At 39.2% G+C, this 20292-nt stretch overlaps 1 protein-coding gene across 4 annotated transcripts in view; it reads right to left on the minus strand.

The window, feature by feature from the left end:
- Positions 1-1545: 1545 nt before the first annotated feature.
- LOC110991378 overlaps positions 1546-20292 on the minus strand; it is a 70745-nt gene continuing 51998 nt past the window's right edge. For 2 of the 4 annotated variants that reach the window (XM_045634623.1, XM_045634620.1), the window contains 17 exons: positions 17630-17906; positions 17363-17546; positions 10364-10666; positions 9477-9913; positions 8889-9101; positions 8302-8526; positions 7687-8016; positions 7220-7508; positions 6690-6846; positions 6445-6558; positions 6151-6226; positions 5587-5687; positions 4970-5162; positions 4643-4857; positions 4171-4314; positions 3344-3588; positions 1546-3194 (listed from right to left, as the gene is read on the minus strand). In XM_045634623.1, coding sequence (XP_045490579.1) covers positions 3082-3194; positions 3344-3588; positions 4171-4314; positions 4643-4857; positions 4970-5162; positions 5587-5687; positions 6151-6226; positions 6445-6558; positions 6690-6846; positions 7220-7508; positions 7687-8016; positions 8302-8526; positions 8889-9101; positions 9477-9913; positions 10364-10666; positions 17363-17546; positions 17630-17906 — 3616 coding nt within the window. In that variant the 3' untranslated portion in view covers positions 1546-3081. The remainder of the gene's footprint in view (positions 3195-3343; positions 3589-4170; positions 4315-4642; positions 4858-4969; positions 5163-5586; positions 5688-6150; positions 6227-6444; positions 6559-6689; positions 6847-7219; positions 7509-7686; positions 8017-8301; positions 8527-8888; positions 9102-9476; positions 9914-10363; positions 10667-17362; positions 17547-17629; positions 17907-20292) is intronic. The other 2 variants (XM_045634621.1, XM_045634622.1) reach the window with 2 other exon arrangements.

A 20292-nucleotide genomic window follows, 5' to 3' on the forward strand; every position in this document is an offset into this window, starting at 1 on the left:
AGGCTCTACGACATACCAGAAAAATGTTATTTACATAAAGTTGTCCTCGTTTTCATGAATATTTTTTATTAGTGCAAGTGTAGTGACGTGTTAACGCCTGGGCCTTTCTGGACTTGATACTTCTTTGATGAAGGCACATTATAGAAATAACTTTCTGAGTGTGAAACAAGGAATGACTTAAAAAGCGAATATTGCGACAAGACATTGTTTATTTATTAATTATTTCTACGCGTTATTTGTGTATTTTTAGTACAATTAAATACTTTTTGAAAAAAAAATTGATTCAAATAAATAAAGTTATACAAATAAGTTATTCAAATAAGAGTTTATTGAACATTAAAGAGATTCACGGCGTTTTCTATCTCATCCCCTGGCTCGTATTACAATGTCTTAGAGTACACCCACGTAAAATATTGAAATTAATTAACAAAATCTTAAATAATTTTGCTTTGATAATGTGGAATTAAAACAGCTATTAAATTAATATACTAGCGTTCAGTCCCGGCTTCGAACGACCGGATATTTATTTTCTCAAATATGTAATAGTTAAACTCATGCTATCACCAACTTTTTTTGCAGATATTGATGTCAACGATATACCTGTCGTAGGTACATCTCTGTTGTCCACACTTGCGTAGCGCAATATAAGGATTTTATCGGTATTTTTTTCACATAACGAGTTATTTTATAGAAGTTTTCATACAGATCCCTAACTTTTATCAAAATATTCAACAGCCATCAGAGATAAGGTAGGATTCTAATGGCGGTAATATTTTTCAAATCGGTTCAGTAGTTTTGCCTATTCAATGCAAAGAAATCAACAATTAAATCCTTTCTCTTTATAATATGAGTGCATGGACATAAATAATATTGTAACTTGTAAAACATACATAACTTCATTCACACACTTGGAGTTTTTTTGTTCTACTAATAAATGCCATAGAACAAAAGCTTTTTCATTAAAATACAGACCCAATTTTTACATTTTGTCGCCAGTCTTCCTATAAACCCTTTGCACGTTACCTTTTGTGCAAAGTAATAAAGAAATTTTCTTTTAAAATTAAATACATAATCGTAAATTTAAACGAATATAAAAGGTTTGTGTGTAACACTGTGGCAGTGTACCTTTAATGCTGACAGCATTTTCTCACTGTATTGCGATATTCGTTGAGCGAAAAAACAGCACTTTTATAATTTTCAATTACCAATTATTATTTAAAGAAGAAATAATTAAAAGTAAAATGAAAATCAAAACAAATTTAAAAAGTTTGGTCCCTGTGCAGTGTAACGCTGGCAGAATTTCCTCGCTGTATTGTGATACTTATTCCTTGAGCCAGGAAACGGAAACGGGGCAACCATGTCTACACGTAGTAGCATCATATTTAATTCAAGGAGGTGGTTAGAGGTCATGGCAAAACTTATTGTAGGATTTTCTTTGAAAAAAGATTCCCTAATTATTAGGCATATAGGTCGTTTAAATTTACCTGATATAATGTTTTGCGCCTCTACAAATACAAAGGGCACGAGTCGAAATAAAACACATAATACCTGAATGTTATTTATTGTTTTGTCCTTTTATGTAGTTTCCATAGATGGGACATACATGGATTATCTTTTCCTTCGTCTACTTACATTATAAGTTTATAAGAAATCACAATGTTTAGCCGCGACCCGCTCCCCGCACACCTTGCACCAGATCAGTCGAGTTATAATTTAAATACGCAATGCGATTCAGGAAATTAAACAAAATCTAACAAAAAATATTTAATGGCAGTGATGTGTTGTTGCATGTTATAAATAACAAGAGTCAGTGAAATAATATGTGGGTAGGCACAGTTTACGACATCGCGTGTCGCGGGGACGGACGCACACACACACGCGCTCGCACGCACACTCGCACACCGACGGCCTCGGCCAACCTAACTACAACTGAAAAAATCTCTATCGTACTTATATCTAACCTGTATAATTACAAATGCACAGTATGTTTACATAATAACCATACACTTTTACAATATGTATATAATTTACTCGATATTCGTTAACCGTTATATACCACAATATACACTATATACGAGTGAGGCTCGCGCCGCGGCGTCGTTAATACAAAAAAAAAATGCGCTATTTACAGGTAACGAGAAATGAAAAAGCTACGCGTTTACTAAGGTAGAGCCGCGGCCGGCGACGGAGGCCGAGAGGAATCTGCCGACGTCACACCACTCGGCCTACCATTATGGACGACAGTTGCGAATGTGCTCGGGATGGAAGACTTTTGTTTCCAACGGTTGCCGCTACCTAGAGCGAGACTACGCGCCGACTGCGGCCGTATTACATACCAATATACAATCTATCAATATACAGCTTAGCGGTGAATACGTGAAACATAAAATATAAATTCCTATCACAATGCTCATAAGCGCATTCGCGTTGCATTTATCACTAAGCGCAGATTCCTCGTGATCGCTCGCTTTCTTTACTTGTTATGTTCTAAAGTCTTAAGTAGGAAAGCGGCCCAGAAGTCCCACTCGTCCCGCCCTAACCACACAAGCGCTACTCTACGGAACATTATATCACTTCACCTATAGTCTTATAGTAGAAATTCGTTGAGATACATAATCATAAACCGATTGCAATAGATTTCTTGCACGCTTCGACCGCCGAGCGGCCGTCGCTCGTCGTCGCCTCAATAAATATCGCCTTCGAATGGGCCACAGACTACATATTTACAGTCAGGTCGATCCATAGTTAACGTAATATAAAATAACAAAGTGCTTACAACGTAATTAAATTTAATAATGTACAAATTGTCTCTATCACGATACGTCGGGGCCGCTCCCGTGCAAGAAACCTACTCGGGTGCCCTCACTCGCTCGAGAAACGGATGACGCTCGAGCGAGCGACGCTCTTCTGTTTGACGTCCGAATCGCCGCTATCTCCTTTGCCCTCACGAGTCGCGAGGGCCGGCTCAATATGATTTGGGACACGTCGAAGACGCTTCCCGTAATCGGTTACGTAGCGGAGGGAACTCCGCAGACGGCGCTAGGAGGCGGCGCGGGCGGCGGCGGCGGCGCGCGGCGGTCGTCAGTCCTCGTCGGAGAGGGGCTCGTACTGCGCCGACATAAGGGGCGCGGGCTCCGGAGGGGCGGGGCCCGCGGGAGGGGGCGCACTCGACACTACGCCTGGACCCCCGCTCGCTGCAGAGAAATAAGATACATTGAGGACGGGCGAATGTAATTTATTCATAATAACTAAATCTTGACAAATCTATAAAGTGTACGTGATTTTTTTTATTTTGATGACAATATAATATTTGTATACGGCAATAAAGATTGTATAGACTTACGATCAGCGGGTGTGGCGACATTGAGCGCGGAGTAAGGGTAGGTGTAAGGCGTGTTGAAGGGTAACTTGGTTTCGGCTGTGAAGGGTAGCTGCTTAGCCTCGGAGTCGTTTCTCATGACGTCCACGATACGCGCCGTCACATAGTCATACGCCGTTAAAACTCCGCAACGCACCCCGCTCACCCCGCTCACGCCACTCACTCCGCTCACGCTACTCGAGCCACTCGTGTAACGGTTATCACTGCGGCTGAACAAACATTCATATTAACAACTATTTTATGTATTTAAATGTTATTATTACATACGTTAAAATTTAAGCTAATAATATGAATTATTAGGGATACTAGAGGCGGCCTAATGTCTTTCAAACAAGCCTAATAAAGAAGAAACCAAAAAATCATATTAAGGTTTACCTACATATATCTTTTTTTTAGTTACTTGCAAGGATAATCAAATCAACAAAACAAAATTACAAGTAACACTGAAAATTATATAATTAACAAACCAAAAACTTAGCTGACGGTTCATGAATTACAAAGCAACAATAAAGAATAAGAATAAATAAATACGTGAATTAAAAAAGTCACGATTGAACAGGAATTCCACAACGAATAGAGAAACCTTCGCCATTTATTTGCTAAATATGTGTACTTTAATACTTTAATGTTGTCATTATTGAGATGCTATGTAAAGTGTAGTAATGTATGGAAGAAAAACTAAATCAAACAAAGCCAACTCATAACGCTTTAGGGAGATTGTCGTTAAATAGAGAGACGTTAAATAGAATTAACACTAGTACTATTTGTGTATACGCGTTCTGAAGTCTTACCTAGTGGGTTGATTATCAGTCGGTGAAACGGGTTCAAAGTAAGAATGTCCGCTGGTGGCCGGACCTGCTCCGCTCCCGCTTCCACTCGAAACGCTCGTTCCTCCGCTACCCTGATAGGGTTCCACGTTGGAAACTAACCTGTTACTAAACAAATAAATATTTCTTAGTTATAATATATATATATATATAATCTTAATTATGTTTTCCATATATTTTAAAAAAGATACTTTGTAACGAATAAAGTAGATATAGCATTATATATGTTGTAAACTTTAATAATTAAATAAATATATATTATAGTGGAAACTACATTTGCATGTATAATGTAAGTTAGGTAAAAATCTGTTGACTGACTAATATTAAATTTAAATTTGTACTGTGGTAGCCCTTCATGCACCTATAAGTAATATTTTGGTGATTTCTGTTCTTTTAGTATACATATATTAAATATCTACAATATATGGAAACTCACTTATGATGCATAAGGGTGGCGGGGTTTGGACTGCTGAAGTCGCGGACGATAATATTAGAGGCCAGGTCTCCCAGTTTAATGCTCGTAGTATGCGCAGCGCTGACTGGTGGTTCGTCGCGTCGTTCGGGGCCCCTCTCTTGACCCACGACAACCCGCTCCCCGGGGCCAGGGACACGTTCTCCCTGAGGTCCAGAATCGTTTTCACGTATCAAGTTCTGGAACCAACGACAGTAAAGCATGAGACATTGTTAGGATTATTTGAATAACTTCGATTTTCATACTAAATATTGGAAAACAGTCGCTTTACACAGATATCTGATGACTCACCGGGAACCTCTGATCCGTAGTCTGGCTAATCTGATGGGTAATGATGGCGTTGATGAGAGAAGCCGCTGTCAGGGTGCCGTCCGTGCCTCGCGCCCTGTCCCCCGCGGCCTGGGCCCCCGGGGCAGGGGCGGATAGAGCCGGGGGCCCGCTCGAACTGCTCACCGTCGACGGGCAACTCACTGCGGGACCGCGACTGGAACCACGAAACGAAACGTAACCTAACAATTTCGGACGTATTTACTGCCTAATTGGTGAGCATGTCTGCAGATGACAAGGTCTCAGGTTCGATATCTCGATGGTGCCGAAAATAATAATTTTGTGTGAAAAATAACCCTTTAACCAGCTCGGACCACACTCGTCACTCAAAGGTTTGTTGCGTTGTTAAATATCTCATATTAGATGTTTTAAAAAATCAAAAATCCGTTTTATTACGGTCGTATTTGTTCCTATAATAGTATGACAGTTCTGAAACTGTATGGACTATAATATTTCCTGTGTTCATGAAGGCTCAATACAAGCCACCGCGGCGTTCGGAGAACATCATAGTTGAAGAAGCCACATGAGAACTAGTCCTCTGACTCCACTCTAGGCTGGTACTAAATAAATATGTCACTCACGCATCCTTCCTTTCGAGCCCGTGCGGTCGCGGTTTGCCAGCGATGCTGTAGGCTGCGTTGTTGCTGAACCGCTTGGCTTCTTCCTGGCTCGATACAACCTGCTAATATTAAAGGAGTCTTAAGCTTTGTTATATCGATATAGACAAGCAAAAAACCTATAAAATACATATTACACAAGAATCGGGTTTTTGGTTTTTATAGTAATATTTTTGGCGCTACAACCTTTTTAGGTCTTGGCCTCAGATTTCAAGATCAGCCTCCTGTGCCTGACACACGCCGACGACCTTTTCGGTCTCAGGCAAGTTGGTTTCCTAACAATGTTTTCCTTCACCATACGACCGAGTTTTAAATGCGAACATAGATAATGAATTACTGTACAGCCAGAGATCGAACTTACGACCTCAAGAATGAGAATCGCACGCTAAAGCCACTAGACCAACACTGGATTTATACAGTTTTAAAAAACTTGTTTCACATTGTCTTAGAATTTATATAAGATATAGATAGGACTTTAAAAAAAACAATAGTTTATATGAGTCAGTAATGTAAAAAAGGTCCAGTTACCTGGTGATGATGCTCGTGTAGATGGCGATCATCGACAACGTACCGTCTCCCTCCCAATGACACCAGCCGTTCACGACTAACGCGGAAACAAAACAGTTATTTATAAGAAAATATTTCATAATTACAATATTTAAGTAGTAATTATATTTACAAAATTTAATATTTTTCAACCATTTAATAAATTTAAGAATTTCATCTGTTTTATTAAATGCGTAAAACAATTTACTTGTGAAATCTGCTATCAATTTAATTTTATATAATAAAGCAATTATCATCAAAATAATAAAACCGTACCTGTCTCTGGCAGGCGGCGCACGGTCATACGGCCTGCGCTCGTCGTAGCCCGACGCGGGGCCCCCGGGGCCTCCACTTGCGTACTTTCCACTCAACGGGAACTCTCTACTGCTTCTGTAAATTTTATTTATATTTTTTTATTATTTAATGTAAATACTGTATATTTGTATGTTGGAAAATCGATTTACAAATATATTGACATATAACACTTTAGTTCCCATCGACTGGCTGATAAAGTAAGCTACCTGATATCATGATGTGAGTGCTGCTGATGTTGTTGATGCTGCTGGTGTTGGGGATGGTGATGGTGGTGGCTGTCGGGGTCAGGCTCTCGGGTCCGGGGTACAGGCAAAGCAGCTGCTGCCGATGCCGCATTTACCAGCGAAGTGAATGCCTCATGACCTGAATAAACGCAAGACATACGTTCACTAAAGCTGACTAAAAAAAAGTCATACAACTAAGAACGTCGAAGAAATGTTTTTGGTAAATTAACAATTACACAAAGATATATACATACATATATATCTTTGTTTAATTGACATCGTCCTGCATGATATTTCAAGCGATTAGGCTTTTAAACAAAATTTTAAAGTACCGATGCAGCGCCATCTGTCGGGCTGATTTGTAAACCTAAACCATCCAAGGCGCCACCCAAACGCATACAAAAAACTTAATTCAATTCGGTCCATCCGTTTAAGAGGAGTTCAGTGACGCATACACGTAAAGTTTTAATATATATAAAGTTAAGATATGAAAAGAACTACAGTACACTGACCGGGTGGCGGTACGGGATGCGAGTAGGTGTGCGAATGCCTCTGAATCACGGACACCGTGTCGCGATCCCGTCTGATCTGGTGTATCTGGTGCTGCTGTATCGGCTGGTGCTGGTGCTGCTGATGTTGCTGATGTTGCTGCTGGGTCGGCTGAGGCTGCTGGTGCTGCTGTTGCTGGTCACGATCGCGTCTAGCCGCTGGGTGCATTTGCTGGGAGGTGATGAAGTCCGTCAGCATTATCTGCCGTCGCTCCAGCCCATACGGTCCACGGGAGGTGGCGGCGTTAGGTGGCTGTTGGGCAAGTCATTTGTATATTAACTAATTCAAATAATTGTGAATATGATTTTACATTATTTAATTTATTAAGAATTATTATGTTTTGTTTTTGTAAATTCTATGTGTTAAATTCTAGTTCAGTATTTTTTCAAGAGTTAATGTGTATTGTTTGTGTGTTAAGAAATAAATTTACCGTTGTAAAGGACTGCGGCGACTGCGGGCGGGCATAGTAGCCGCCTCCCGGACTGCGACGGCGGTCAAAGTAGCGTTTGTCTGGGAGATGGTGTAGAGGGGCGAGTGGCGTGCCGGCCGTGATGGAGCCCGTCTTGGGGTCGGGCGGAGTACGTTGCGCCTCGAAGCGGCTTTCGACAGGCGTGCCTAACGTTATAGACCCCTTGGGGTTAGGAAGTTTGAGGGCGGGCCGCGGGGACGCCGCCGGCTTGGGTTTGTTTACCGCGTACTGCGTCGGCGATTGTCGCTCCGCTGCCCGGTATCCCGCAGCATAATCAGCTGTTCGGTAAGGCTGAAAGAAATTTGACTCATTTAGAAATAAGCACTTACTTTTGTTGTCATATATGTGCCGCAGCCAACTAGCTAACTCAGCCGTTCAATTAACAGCCTAGCCTTTTAACCAACGGCCTGAAATATATTCAGCCAATTGATTAAACAGCTAGACAAATGACTTGGATTGATGACGTTTCATAAATTGCCTAGCTTGTTGACTGTTAATTTAAATTTACTTCCACTTCACACCACATATGGAATTTAATCATAGATCAATATTCCACGCGTTCCAAAGTACACTCACCGAGGGCGGCGGATGTCGGTCTAGACGCGGCCGCTTGACGGTGAGGTCTAGTAGGGAATCCGGTTGGGAAGGAGCTGGTCGGTCCACCTGCAGCAGCACGAGGTCGGGCGCTCCTTCAGCGGGTAGCGGCGTGGCCCCCCGGGGGGAAACTGCGTTTGAGTGCTGCCCACCACTCACCACCGTCAGAGTCGCCAGCTCGTGGTTTTGTTGCGGCTGCTGCTGTTGCTGAAAAATAAAATTTACTTTAAAGTTTTTTTTTTTTACTTTATAAGCAGGATTTCATTTTATTTGTTTTTTTTAACATCTAGTATTAAACGTAAAAAGTAATAATAAAGAAATGTAATAGTAAATATTATCTAGTAGTAAATATGATATATATAGTAGCAAATATTATATAAGTAGTATATTAATAACAATAAATAAAATAGTTATAGGTAAATAATATAGAAAATAAATAAAAATAAGATGGTATTAATTTTAATTAGATAAGTAAGCGTTTGGAGATGGGCCAATGTGAAAAGTTATATTTGTAGGAAATAAAAAGGCTTTTTTATTTTTTATTTTATTAAACGTAAATATTTGTATACCTTAGGAGGGAGTGGATGTTGCGGCGGCCGGCTGTTTTTCATGAGGCTGACCTCGATCATGTTTAGCACGACATCACGTACGGTTAGCTGTGCACTGACACAAGGGCTGGAGGTAGAAACGCTGACGCCGCTCACTGCGTTCACCCCGCTAACAGCGGTCGCAACGCTGACCGCACTCGCTGTACTCACCGCACTCACCCCGCTGGCAGCAGTCTGATTAGAAAACGCTAAATTAGTATCGAGTTGATTTTTTTTTGAAGTGAAACTTCTTTGGGCGCATGAGGGGTTTAATAATATTATTAGCGTCACGAATATGTGCAGCGTTTTTGTCGAATAAAAGGGAGAGAACGATTGAGACCGATTGAAAGAGAGAGTTAGAAAGGGCCATAGTAGCATGAAGCAAATAGCCATTGAGCGAGAGTAGGGAGAGAGCAATAGTGAGAAAGCTCATTTTTTCTAAGAGATTCTAGAAATCATCTGTTGTGGTTTTTACTATAGTAATCATTAATTTACAACAAAGTTTCACTTCTTACATGTGTACTTTTTAAGAACGCATTTATTAAATATAGAAATACATGTGGGACGGACCTTAGCGCTGGGCGCGTCGTTCTCTTCGTCAGCCGTCTCAGTGGCGGAGGAGTCATACTCGTCTCGTTTGGGTCGTCGCGGTGCGGCGGCGTCAGTCCGCGGGCCGGGTAATGGTGGAGGCCGCGGTGACCCCGCACTGGCTGTGTCTGTGTCCCCCGAGCTGCCGCTATCATCAGAACCGCTTCGCGCTCGAGGTGAACCGGCGTCGAGACGTAGACGGCGGCGGTAGGTGAAGTAAAAGGCCTTGAGGCTTGCGGCGCTGCGACCGCTCGTGGCCGCCATTCGATCCCAGGCCGTGCCGCAGTCGCGCAGCAAGGCCCGAAACCGAGACGCCTCTTCCTCGGACGGCTCACCGGAGGTAACTCCCGCCGCCTCTAACCGCCGCGTTATCCGCTTGAAGCACGTTAGGCAGCATTTGCTTAGTGTACTTGGAATTTCTGGAAACAAAAAGTTTTATCATTAGATTTATGTATTTGGAAATCCTAGTTATTAGTTTTGTCTTTTATTAGCATAGCTTTTACACATTTAAAGAAAACACATTTTACCGGATTGAAGCTATGTATTGTTAAACTTATCAACGTCAAGAAGTTTTCCACAGCTGTGATACTTTTTGACATTCAACACCTTTTGTCTTCAGTCACCGTGACCAATCACGCGAAACGTCGGAAAAATGTAAAATTACGTTAAATAATTATAAGTGTAATAATACATAGCATCAATCCAGTAAAAAGTGTTTTCTTTAAATCCTAGGTATAATCAGGTACACGCGTGGTTTGTCCCCAAAACTCGACTCAATAAAAGCATTATTAATGTCTAAATGGGCGAAAATGTCCTTCTTAATTTTGACTAAAAATTTGTGGTCCAAATGCAAGTGATGGTGTACTTACTGAACTCGTCCATAATAGGTTTCTTGTCGTTCAGCTGTAGATCGTGCCACGCGGGCGGTAGATGTCGTAGGCGTTGGGCGCGTGGGCCGGCGCAGGAACGCACCGGACACCGGGAGCGACTCGCTCGCAAAACGCGACAATGGCAGGCCTCGCAAACCCGATGGCCCGCTGTACCCGCCTCGAGACCATATTGCGCAGCATTGCTCGCCGGTACTGATCGCGTACCATTGCCTGTCGAACACACGGCGCACGGCCCTGCATTTCCCGCCGTCCCAACAGGGCTGTTGGTCCGTTCTGTTACTGCTGTAATAATAATAATTATTAATTTTATTAAAATTTTGTTTTTAATCTAGAATCTGCCTTAGTTATGTGTTTTTAGAATTTAAAATTATACTTAAATATAGGATATGATAGGTGTTATCAAACCCCTTGCAATCCCAGTACATTTTCAGTAATAGCGCAACGGAGCGCATCAGACAGACAGGCGTGTATTATTAACGTCCCCGGCAGGCCCGATGTTTCACTTAGTTAAGCCGACTGAGCCACTGTTCATTATTTTATCATATTAATTCGCTTGAAACTACGATATCCTTGTTCCACCTGGACTTTTGTGGTCCATGAGAACAATACCGATTTGATTTTGAAAAAACCTCAAACGTAGTTACTATGAATGTCCACATCAGTTCCGCGTATTTCCACACTTTTTTGGAGGTTAATAAATAGACTTTGGAGACGTTTACATTTTACTATACATTTAGCTTGTTTTAAATTTTTACAAATGTATAGCGTGGAAATCTTTATCCGAATATCTACTACCTTTACTTAAATGATTAATAGTGCAACCGTTTCGAGCCAATTAACTGCAACTCAGATCAGCGGATGTAGCAGTTCTAATAGTTAAACTGTTCTGTTGGTTTTACCGCTGTACTTCGTTTATACACTATCAAATACCTTCATTGCACAATACAGTATACAATTGTATGGTAAACAATAATCACATGAATAGATCGTTGTTGAAACGAATTCAAATAGTTTAAGGGTTAAGCTTATAATGCTTTTTTTTTGTTTTTACTTTGATCATAGTTATTAACGTACGTTTTATTGGCGACCGGTTGGCGACCTTTCTCAACTGGGACGAATGGTACTCACGAGTATGAACTTGTATAAATACACTTCAATAATAAGGTAATACTAGGATTTAATTGCAACTTTTCATATAACTCAATTATGACTTAATATCTGTTCAGATTTCATTTGACTATTAGTCAACCACTGACACGGCTGACGCGAATAGCTTTGAGAAAATCCCACCACTATGAACCTTTGATTCCACATGTAGGGTTCCGTACCATAGGTGTTTTGTTGCACACATTTCCTATTTATTTATATATTCAATACTTGTCTTAGGGTACAACTGTACAAAACTGTAGGACTTAAGCAGGTGTAGGGTTGCTAGGTTTTTAGTTCTCATATATTCAGTTACCTGCGTAGATTATACAGGTATCTTATACATACATACTACTAAGACACCACATATACTATATATACTCCTAACATTTATTATTAAATATATTTAAATAAAGCTGGCAAGCTGTGTATAAATCGTATTTCATTAACAGTATTTTTTATTAATAAAATATTTAACTTCAGAACACTTTTATGTATAATATGCTTAGTTTGAACTTATTTTAAACGGTGTTTATTCAGCGAGGAGCGATTCGCAAGTCGATCTAGTACTATCTCGGTGTGTTTAGTTAATTAGCTGCGGAAAACGCTCCGCAAACACGTTCCGTTTATCTTGAACGTTCTCAACAGTTCCCCCCTTCTCCTACATTTAGCACTCGAGTCTTGTGTTAACATTTTCACGGCGAAATAACAAAGCTACATGAAGAATATTGGGAGTTGTTAACGACAAATCGATACTTTTATTATCGAGTTGAACGCGCTAATCTTACGGTGATACTGGGTCGATCGAATTAAATATTTCGTCTTGGCATTAACTATTAAGCTATGGCAGATTATCCTCAGTTAAGCTATCTAGTCAAGTACAGAAAATATTATCTTACTACAAACATCTAATTTATTAATTTCAAGACTACTTGTGTTGACATGTTAGGGGCTTCCTCGGACAAAAGCTGGAGCGATCGCAGATTAGTCGGAAAGTAATAGACGGCTAATATAAGATAATATAATTGAGTCTTTAATCTACTTTGAATTTGTTACCTTTCGAGTAGACTCTAGGGCCGTTATGTTCATACTCACAAGTCCTAATTAAAGATTGAAGTTGGCGCCTGGTAGATAGTACCAGTGACCCCAGTGCTTTTGCCTTTCTCGCTCAACGAATAAGTATTGCAATATAGCAAAGAAATGCCAGCATTAAAGGTACACAGGTAGACAGGTACAAAGGTACAAAGTCCCACAGGGACCAAACTTTACTATTTATATTTTTTTCTTTATTATGTTATTATTACTATATAGGTTAAGAATATTGTGAATACTTTATAAAGTTATATAGTCATAAATAAATATATAACAATTTAAATTTTTTACCTGACGAATCGTTTCTAACAGACTAGTCCTTTACAAAACGTATTTAATTAAAATGCGTATTCTTTTTGCTGACATGAAAATCATGCAAAGGCATGAACTTCGATGACAGCAAATTTTTAATGAGCACTTATAATAATTAATGACGAAAATCTAACATTATTAATTAATAATAAAGAGCTGCGCATCCCGGCGTAATTAATCCGGGATAATTCAATTAATCCCTCAATTACCGATGTTTGAACAAGACCTAATTGGATCCAGCTCTTTGGCCGCACTCATTAAACTTCACATTATTCAATACTTGTTAGCGCGCTCTCCAAACTGAAACTTTATTCTATAATTCAACATTGATCTTAAACAAGTCCTTGGATTTATTTAAATATTTTAAAAGATCTTATTTATTCATTTATTACCTTATACAAAAACATACACATAACAAAAATAAACAGGTTACAAAAGGCAACGGCCTTATCGCTTACAAGCGATTTCTTCCATGCAACCCTAATGTGAAACAAAGGAAAAGAAACACAAACAGAGGGTAGAATACAATAAATGCAAAATAATTAACAAAAAAACAAAAAAAACTCAAAATAACACGTTACTATAACTAATATAAAAAATAGCAATAATAATAAATAAAAATATGTATAAAAAAAATTAAAAGCCAATCAAAAGGTTAACTAAGAATAATTAATATATATAAGCAGAGCTAATTATGAGGCAGAAAGAAAATGATCAAAAAGAAGCTTTTTAAATAAATTTTAAGACTGAGCTCGTCTAATATCAATTGGTGGGGAACTCCATAGCAGGATACTTTGCACAGTAAAGGAGTGATAGAATTCAGTTTTATGGATAAGAGTTTCAAGAATTAGGTTGTCTAAGAAACGCAAAACTACCGCTGAGAGGGACATAAAATTTTGCTTCTTCATTTATCACTACGGTTTTCATTTACTTAAATACAGCATATAAAAAAAATATTTCATTATTTCCTTTCTGTCACAGATGGAACTCGAAGTTATAAGACAAGGCACATTGACAAGTAAATCAAGGGATCAATTTTTTTTTAATATTTCCCTGAATATCGTACTGCTATGGTGGTTTATTTGTTGGTGCTATGAAGCGTGACAATTTAACGAGCTGCCTACAGATTCTGTTTATTCTGTATGCAAACACTAGAGACATTTCGCAGATTAAACGCACGTGTATTTCATTTGAGTATTCCAATGCTGTATTTATTTAAAGGGACATTCTTTGCTTATAATATCAATATATGATTGACTAACAACAATGCTGCGGGGTATTGCTATGGGAATATGTACTCAACATATTGAAACAATAATATTTTATAGTTGCGGGCGGGCATGACATATAGATAGCTTTATATTATATACACTCGTAGGCGATAACGCGAATAATGACTCCCGTATGTAATTTTTTTTTATAGAACAGGGGGAAAACTGTCAGGAGGGTCACCTGATGTTAAGTTAAATACCGCCGCCCATGGACACTCTTGATGCTAGAGGGCTATGATGTCCAATAGTTTTGTAATACGGGAGTCGTTTAGTCTTGATTCAAAGTTACACTTAGCGTATCTTAACAGTGTTAATGAATTAAGATGTACGAGCATATTTGTGTACGATGGGGAGATATTTAAATTTCACTTGCGACTTTTAATATAATTATCACGTAACAATAAAACAGTGAATCAATTGAGCCGTGAGAGGTGGGTTCAAAGGGCGCCGTGACACTAAGCCTGACATGACGGCTTCACACGGAATACGTGATCACACGGCCGTCCGCTACCGCTCATATTGTAATTGGATTGATTGTTGTGTATAAGCCGCACATACATGATTACGCGATAATAGGTACCTACTTGTGTTAGCTGTTTGTGAGTTATCCGCGTATTTTCTAAAGATATAGGGAGAAATTATTAGGTTACATACGCGATGATGCGATGTCCGGTGTTGCAAGCAATCACCTATGTGCATCTGCCAAAGATATCCTAGCATGTGGGAACTAAACAAATGCTTCCGCAGTTTACATTGATTTATTGTTTATGATTAATCGTCCATAATAACACGGTACACCGTGTTACAAATGCTAAGTTATAAAGGCAAAGCTTGAATGGGGTCCCAGAGGTAGCGGAGCGCCCGCGGCGAGGGACCTCTAAGTGAATTAAGTGTTTGCCGAGACTACTGTACTCCACGAATATTTCATAGCGTTCGAGATCTTTTGAAAAATTGTCATGCTCCATGTTTTATTAATGAGTTGGAAGAACCGCAGCCATCTTAACTTTTGTGTCAATTTCAATTAAATAATGCTCTCGCGTTGTTTAACGTGACTAGATATATACCGAAATATTTAAACTTAATATAATTAATACTTTTTATTTAGCTAAATCATCAATTTTATTATTTTATAGCTCTATGCCCTTGACTAGCAAACGGTGAGTAAATGTTAGTTTATAATCAACAACTTCTTTGCTGACGTTCATAAGTGTACTTGTTTACCTATAAGAATAAAATTATTGAAGTCATATACTAATAAGTAAAGTTCTTAGACTTATTTAATCTGACGTACTAGAAGAAATCATAAGCATAATCGCGAATTTAATCCCTCTGTCGCTGAATATAAACACGTGCACAGTGGGTAATTAAAAGCTTAAACGCCGCAAAACCGAGGGGCAGCCCTAATTGGCGGCCGTCGCGAATAAAACTGAGGCGAGAGGAAGTCTGCGCTCAGTCCGCCGCCGCCAGCCTCCCGATGCTGTCCCTATACCGCGCGTGGCTCGGGCCTAGTCCGTGTGTGGCACGTCCCGTACCCCCGCCCGGGGCGCACCGACCTGTCCCCAGACGGGCCAAAGCCCCTTCACCGCCCGCATCGCCACCGCCCCCATCACCGTCATCCACCACGTCCAGCGAATTAGACGTGGAGCGTGTAGAGGCTCCAGAGCCCCCTAAGCGACAAACGGCCGTGCTTGACGTGGCCTCGTGCGATGGACCCGTACGCTTCACCCGTGTGCTCAATGGGGCCTGGCGAGAATCGAGCCCTGAACGTGAGTGGGGCCGGCCCCGCAAACAGCGTTCCGTGCTCCACTACTATCCGTGCAAGACTTGTGGCTGCAAGTTCCCATCCTACTACTTCGTTCACAAACACCGCAAGAGGTGTCACGCGGAGGAAGCAGACCGGGACTCACCCGAGCCCTGCACTTCTACAGCCTGAGCGTGTGTTAACCATGTGATTGAAACTCTTCTTCGAACTGTTAGTTAAAACCGAACGTTCCCGAGGTTGACATTTTCTTATAGAACTCTATATTACAATTTAACTTTGTAACTTAAGTGCTTCTCAGATGAGTGTTAAAATACGTTTAAAAGTGGTTCTTCATCACGGCTTTAAAGCAGTCGAGACTTCTTAGTTCTTGACTAATATTAGTTCCCCATAACTATTATGTTATATCTATAATGTTGTTATATGAGGTGACATACTAATAATCCAACTTTCCAAATTAGAAATAATTCATCTAATGTACATTAACTGTATTGATCTCAATATTAAAAGTTATTGAAAATTATAAAACGTTTTAATTGGCAAAATATGAAGTTTTTCCTGCAAAGCTGTAAGTTGTTGTTTTATGAATTATATTTACATTATTTCAATAGATGAGTGAGTGTTTTATTTACTTTCGCTATTTGGAAATCTTTCAACAATATTGAATTTTATACGTTATTTCTAAGAGATAAAATGAACGATGACTGAAACTTATCAACAAGCTTAGAGCTGAATTTTAGAACAAGGTCTACTAAAAACTAAGATACTTATATTACATATAAATAAAAATCTTATTTCATTTTAAAAAATATCGCTGTTTTTTAGCAATTGTAATTACGAGAGAACACTGAAATGACAAATTATTTTATTTCAATATAGCACACCGAAACGAAATCAAAAATTACGAATAATGTAAGAAAAACGTATAATGTGTTCGTACCCTAAAAAGTGAAGACACTTTGTCGAATATATTAATTTAAATTTTAAAATATAATTCCTTTTCTAGTATTTATAAATAACTGATCTAAGGTGTTAGATAAATATAACTATTACGTTAGGCTTACAGGGTTTTCAACACCGACTTTTTTACTCAGTGTAACTTTAAAGCAAATAACTTCGTACACTGAACCATTCACTGAAGACGTTTAAAACTATTCATTGATTTCTTCACATACCGCCTACTAGAGTTTAAGGTTATTTTTATGTGTTATTCACACACAGTTCGTAACATATACACACATAAAATACTATTCTTTTTCCTAGTATGTTCCTATATGCTATAATTAAATCATTCGACATGATTCACTGGGAACGTAAATTTTATCTGAAAATTGAGATTGAGAGTGCAACTGTTTATTTTTTATGGTTTTGAGGGTAGTTACACACAATACAGCTTACCTGGCTCGGGCGTGGGCGGTGGATGCGTCGGTGTTGCCGCGGGCTGCGGTGTGGGCGGATTAGGCTGTGACGTAGGCGGTGTTGGCTGTGGCGTTGGTGTTGCGGGCTGCGGAGTAGGCGGTTGGCTGCCACCGGCGTTTGCGCCACCGGACACGCTTATGCTGGCCACTTGACTCGACGTGGTCTAAACACAATAAATTATATTTCTTCACATTTCTTTAACGTGTTTTAAATTGAAAAACATACCATAAGCGGTGTGTAACTTACCGTAATAACAGATGTGGTGTCTCCCGTTGGTAGGACGGCGTCGGCAGGCGGCGGCGTGGGTTCGGGAGCCGTGGGGCTGCCAGGGGGCAAGCTGATGGCGCTGACACACACTGACTCGCTTTGCCCAGCCTCGCCGTCCGCCCCCATCAGGCTTGGAGTTGTGGATGACTGCTCCAGCGAAGGCAACGGCGTCGTCAGCCCGATGCTGACGGCTGGTGGAGCCGACGACGCCGGCGGGGGTGACGGTGGCAAGGGAGGCGTCCGACTAAGTTCCGACCTGAATAGAAATGGTTCAAGTGTCAGAAATTTATAAAGCCTTTAAATTATTTGGCAACTTCCTTCACTTTATTACGTCAAATATACGTTTTGTATTAAAATATTAAAAGGCCAAAATATTTTTTATTCAATATTTCTCTTAAAATCTATCTATGTTTTGGATATTCAATCAGCTAGATGTCATCCGTAAAGAGTGAAAATAATATTTTAAAGCCGTAACAAAGTTAGCGGAAGGTTAATACGGTGGGGTTATAATTAAAAAGAGTAATTTAAACAATCGCAGCGCGGCCGTCGTGTTTATTGAGTGCGGTGATTGTGCGGGGAGCCGCGGGCAAAACGAGACTGCACAGAGCGAATTGAGCTAATTATGTTTACTGTGCCTGCCGCTTATCTTGTGCCTAAAATCCGATGGATTCGCACACATATTAATAAAAGTCTTATATTTTAACTTTATAATGCTTAAATCACCTTTATCATGAACACACCTGACACACCTTCAAACACTCATTTTCGCACCATCAAACAGCCGGCACGACCGGATTATGTTTGAACCTTTTTGTATTTATATATTCCTTATTTAATTATTTTTTCTATATTTCTATGTTTAGTATAATTGTTTTTTAATGATTATAATTTATATTAGCTGTAAATAATAAATAAACAATGACTCGAGACCAACCTTAATCTTTTAGTAAAACTATTTATTAACATTTCTCTTTAGTATGCGTGTATTTTTAATACGTATTAAAAATACACGCAAAATACAAAATTAAAAAAAATGCTTTACTAAAACTTTTATAGACCAAAATGAAAACACAATATTAAATGGGTCGTGTCGTTTGTTACTTTACTTGTGAATGGTTATAATCGATTGAAAAAGAATGAATTAGCAGGGAATGCGGTATATTTGAACGCAATTAAACAGCGTCAATTAATAGAGTAGTGTCCGGTGGGTGGTAATTATCTCCGGGCGAACGCAAACTGTTCCTGTTAACTCAGTATTCAATTAATCCTAACTTGCTAATTAATCTTTACTCTCATTTAATAAAATTATTTTGACTGTGACATGTTAACCGCAAAATTTATATGTAATTTACAAAATATCTAATGTTTTTGATTGTTTTGTTTAATTTATAAATATTCTACAATCCCAATTAATACAGTGTTTTTTCTAAAAAACAAAAAAAAAACATTTTATATAATAAAATGAAAGAAAATAAAACAAACCGATATGAAATATCAATCGCGAAGCGGGATTGCAAAAAGTAAGTTTTTTCGTTGATGCTAGCGGCCCCCACCTCCCCTATCGGCGAGCGCTTTAATTAAGGCAATTAGAAAGATGGGTTGCCGCGTGTTTGCGTAAAAATCTAAACAAACCGCGTACTACGGGCCGACTAGTGACGAGCCAACCAAGACGTGTCGATGTACGGATGAAAATAAAATCTCTCTACTCACTTGTGGATCTTCTCCATGTGTTATATGATAATAAATTAACAAAAATTTTTTTTTTTTAAATACCTAAATATATTTAAGTCATAGTTCGTTAAACGTCAGAAATAATCGACTATCGACAAATGCGTTGCACAACCCGTGTGGCCCCGCTCAGTCTCCGGGGGCATTTCAACAAATAATAGCTGGAGTGATTGTCAACATACGCACGAATATCGCGCGGTTGTAATACCCCATCCTCCCGTGGGACATCCTTCCTACCAATACGATCAAGAACATCATCACTTGATGATGAAGCAAGGAGCTACTGTAACTAAGAATATCTAGGAATATAATCTAATTGCTTAACGCGTGGCCATACCAACCCAGCCAACTGAGATGGGGAGATCTCCAGCTCTTCTGTCTGGGCGCATAGTGCAGAAGTAAAAGGACATCATCGTGAGGAAACCACCATATCTCAATCAATTCCAAATTCGTTTATTCAGTTTAAATGCGTCTAAGAGCATACTTATGAATGTCGAGATTGTTTACAAAATTCGCGAAAGAATCTAAAGGCCTAATAGTGTGACAAAGATTTGTAATTTATTTAATCTTACTACACAATACAAAACATCTTTAAAGAATAGTAGTAAGTAAAGAGTAATATTTAATTCTTGATTATATTTAGATTATAAACAATCTTTATATATAGATATTTAAATTCATTTCAAGTCAACGCGATACGTATTTAATTAAATAAACGATATTAAAAACGGAATGAATCTTGCAGACGGTAAATTGAATAAGAAAAAAGGCCAGCAAAGTGGATTGGAAGAAAAATATGAATTTTAAACGATTAATGAAATGAGGGATCCTGAACTCGTAGCGAGTGGCTGCGGGCAAACACCGACCACTCGGCGTGTGTTAACATCGCTCTTCACCTTTTATTCAAATTACAT

Source organism: Pieris rapae, chromosome 3 (genome assembly GCF_905147795.1).
Source record: "Pieris rapae chromosome 3, ilPieRapa1.1, whole genome shotgun sequence".
Classification (NCBI taxonomy): Eukaryota; Metazoa; Arthropoda; class Insecta; order Lepidoptera; family Pieridae; genus Pieris; species Pieris rapae.